Source organism: Chenopodium album, chromosome 5, assembly GCF_948465745.1.
Source record: "Chenopodium album chromosome 5, dcCheAlbu1.1, whole genome shotgun sequence".
In the NCBI taxonomy this organism is placed as follows: Eukaryota; Viridiplantae; Streptophyta; class Magnoliopsida; order Caryophyllales; family Amaranthaceae; genus Chenopodium; species Chenopodium album.
This window is the reverse complement of record NC_137838.1, coordinates 73590423-73592895: the sequence shown is the minus strand read 5'-3', so window position 1 is coordinate 73592895 and position 2473 is coordinate 73590423. Positions and strand designations below refer to the sequence as shown.

General features: G+C 36.9%; 1 protein-coding gene across 1 annotated transcript; it reads right to left on the bottom strand.

Annotated features, from left to right (window-relative positions):
- Nucleotides 1-401: 401 nt before the first annotated feature.
- Nucleotides 402-2078, bottom strand: LOC145631025 (zeatin O-xylosyltransferase-like). Its single transcript, XM_081683132.1, has one exon. The coding sequence runs from the start codon at nt 1920-1922 to the stop codon at nt 519-521; it is 1404 nt and encodes a 467-aa protein (XP_081539258.1). The 5' UTR covers nt 1923-2078; the 3' UTR covers nt 402-518.
- Nucleotides 2079-2473: the final 395 nt, after the last annotated feature.

Genomic DNA, 2473 nt, shown 5'->3' with positions numbered 1-2473 from the left:
TCTCACCCCCATGTGCTTTTCAATATTTTAGTATTTGTTATGTATTTACAAATGCATATCAAACCTATATTATTATTTTCTCGAAAATATATATTTTTCTCGTATTAAACCGAGGGAGTATGCAGTCAAGTTTCACGTAAATGTTTTCTTGTTGAGAATATCTCAAAGTAAATTCACACTACACTCAAAATAATGTAGCTACAGATTGTAATCTACTCTTGAAATTGAACTGTTTTGCCCAAAAATAACAATGACAACCATTGATCTCAATAGATTGCTAAGACATAACCGAATATGAACAAATCTTAACCAACTGAAATCAAACCGATCGATACTATTAATTAAATGGATCTTACAAAATCATTCAAGATTTGATTAATAATGCTACAATTATTATTATTATTATTATTTATTATTATTATTATTATTTTGATCTAGAAAATTTCAAAGGTCGATCTACAATAAGAAGAAAAAAAATTAAACCAGATCCAAATGACGCTCTCCTTGTGATATGAGCATTATCTAGAGATATGAGCAATAAAAGCATCTCTTTCTAAACTAGAAACACCACCTTCGTTAACTGATCTTCTAACATCATCGCCTAATTTTGCAGCTCTATTCTTTATCTCCTTTCCTTCTTGTGATGCCATGAATGTTTTCACCACATTCTCTATCGTACTTGACTTTACAATCTCACCGCGATGTTCCCAATCTCTCACCATCACACCAGTCATTAGAACATTGCTAACCAAAAACGCGTTCTTTGGTTGATCAGAATGCATAGGCCAGGCTAGAATTGGCACACCCATACTAATACTTTCCATACACGAATTCCACCCACAATGACTCATGAACCCGCCTACTGATGGATGAGCCAAGATTTCTAGCTGTGGCGCCCAATCTTTTACTACTATTCCTCTATCTTTTACTCTTTCTTCATAACCTGCAGGAAGTTGAGGCTTTTTCTCTTTACCAGCTTCTAAAAAAACGTTGTTTGAATCCGCTTTTCGGAGCACCCAAATAAACTTCTCTCCGCATCTTTCCAACCCGTTTGCCAACTCTTCGATCTGATCATCAGTCAATGATGTTGTTGACCCAAAAGACACGAATATCACTGAACCCTTCTCTTGTTCGTCTAACCATTTACGGCAATGATGTCTATTTTTGCCACCTTCACTTTTGATAACAACCGGATGAAAAGGTCCTAAGGCAAAGTATTTTATATGTGGTGTTGTTAGAGATAGCCTCTCCAATAATTGAACATATGTACCGTCTATGACTCTTGAGGTGTTGTAGATCCAACCCGACTCAAACCCGAGTAGTTTCACTTGATTCAGAGCAAACTCCGCCATAGCTTGAGTATGACACCCATCTATACCCGGGATACCTTCAAGGATATCATTTGAATCCAACTGAAACGGCCTATCATTCTCGGGTATGCTACTCCATGCATCGGCGAAAAAGGTGAACGCGGACGTAGGAATGAAGTTATATGTTTCACCATTCGAAATGAGCTTAACATCTTGGACAACATAAGCCATGAGAATGTCATGGATGACTACGACCCGGTTATACTTGACCGAGAGTTGTTGCAAGAGGTTTGACACGGGTTGTCGAAGATGCATGGAAGCCTCTAATAGGGGTTGGAAGTGTTGAGGAAAAGGGACTAAGAGGTCAGCATTTGGAGGAGGTGAATCATAAGGAGGAAGTTCGAAATCATGGAAGTGGATTTTTGTGAAGTTTTGTGAGTCCCAACCATTGAGACGGAGCTTAGCTTGGTGGTTATGGATGGAGGAGCCGGCGTAATGGACTGGGATTCCGTAGGAGGTGATGAGGTGGGAGAGGTGGAGGAGTTGGTTGAGATGGCCTTGGATGGGAAGAGGAACCATCACTACTACCACTTGAGAATTTTGGTTATTCATTTTGGGTCACTTTGTTTTCTTGGCGTTGGTTGAGCCTTGTTATAATTTATAATTTGTTGAAACTTGCAGTGCGCACAAAGAAATTTAAGTTGACTAGTAAGTATGAGTCAAAAAGTTTAATTGGTGTAGCTTTTTTGTTGTTACCCGGGTGCTTCCAATTCTGACATGGCGGCTTTGTCTGTTCTAAAATATTACCTCCATTTAATATTATTTACAATAATTATTTAATATACTACTTCCGTTACATATTTGACATAAAATAAAGAGGAAAAATGTCTAATCGTTGTAAATAATATGTAACGGAGGTAGTAAAATATTGATAGAAAATATCTACTCATTGCAAATAATACGAAATCGAGGTAATATAAATTTTATTTGTCATTTAGGTACGCATTTTGTAAATAATATAAAAATTAAAAGGTCATCTTATTCACCAAAGCTTAGTCCCGACTTCGAATCCAATTTGTATAGTCCATTTAATTTATGTTGGGTGAGCCTCTAATGGTGAGGCTTAAACTCAAAACTCCGTTAAATGATATTAAACTGCTTAT

Excerpts from the sequence above, each read along its gene's own strand:
- LOC145631025 (XM_081683132.1), bottom strand. The coding sequence starts at position 1,922 with ATGAATAACCAAAATTCTCAAGTGGTAGTAGTGATGGTTCCTCTTCCC.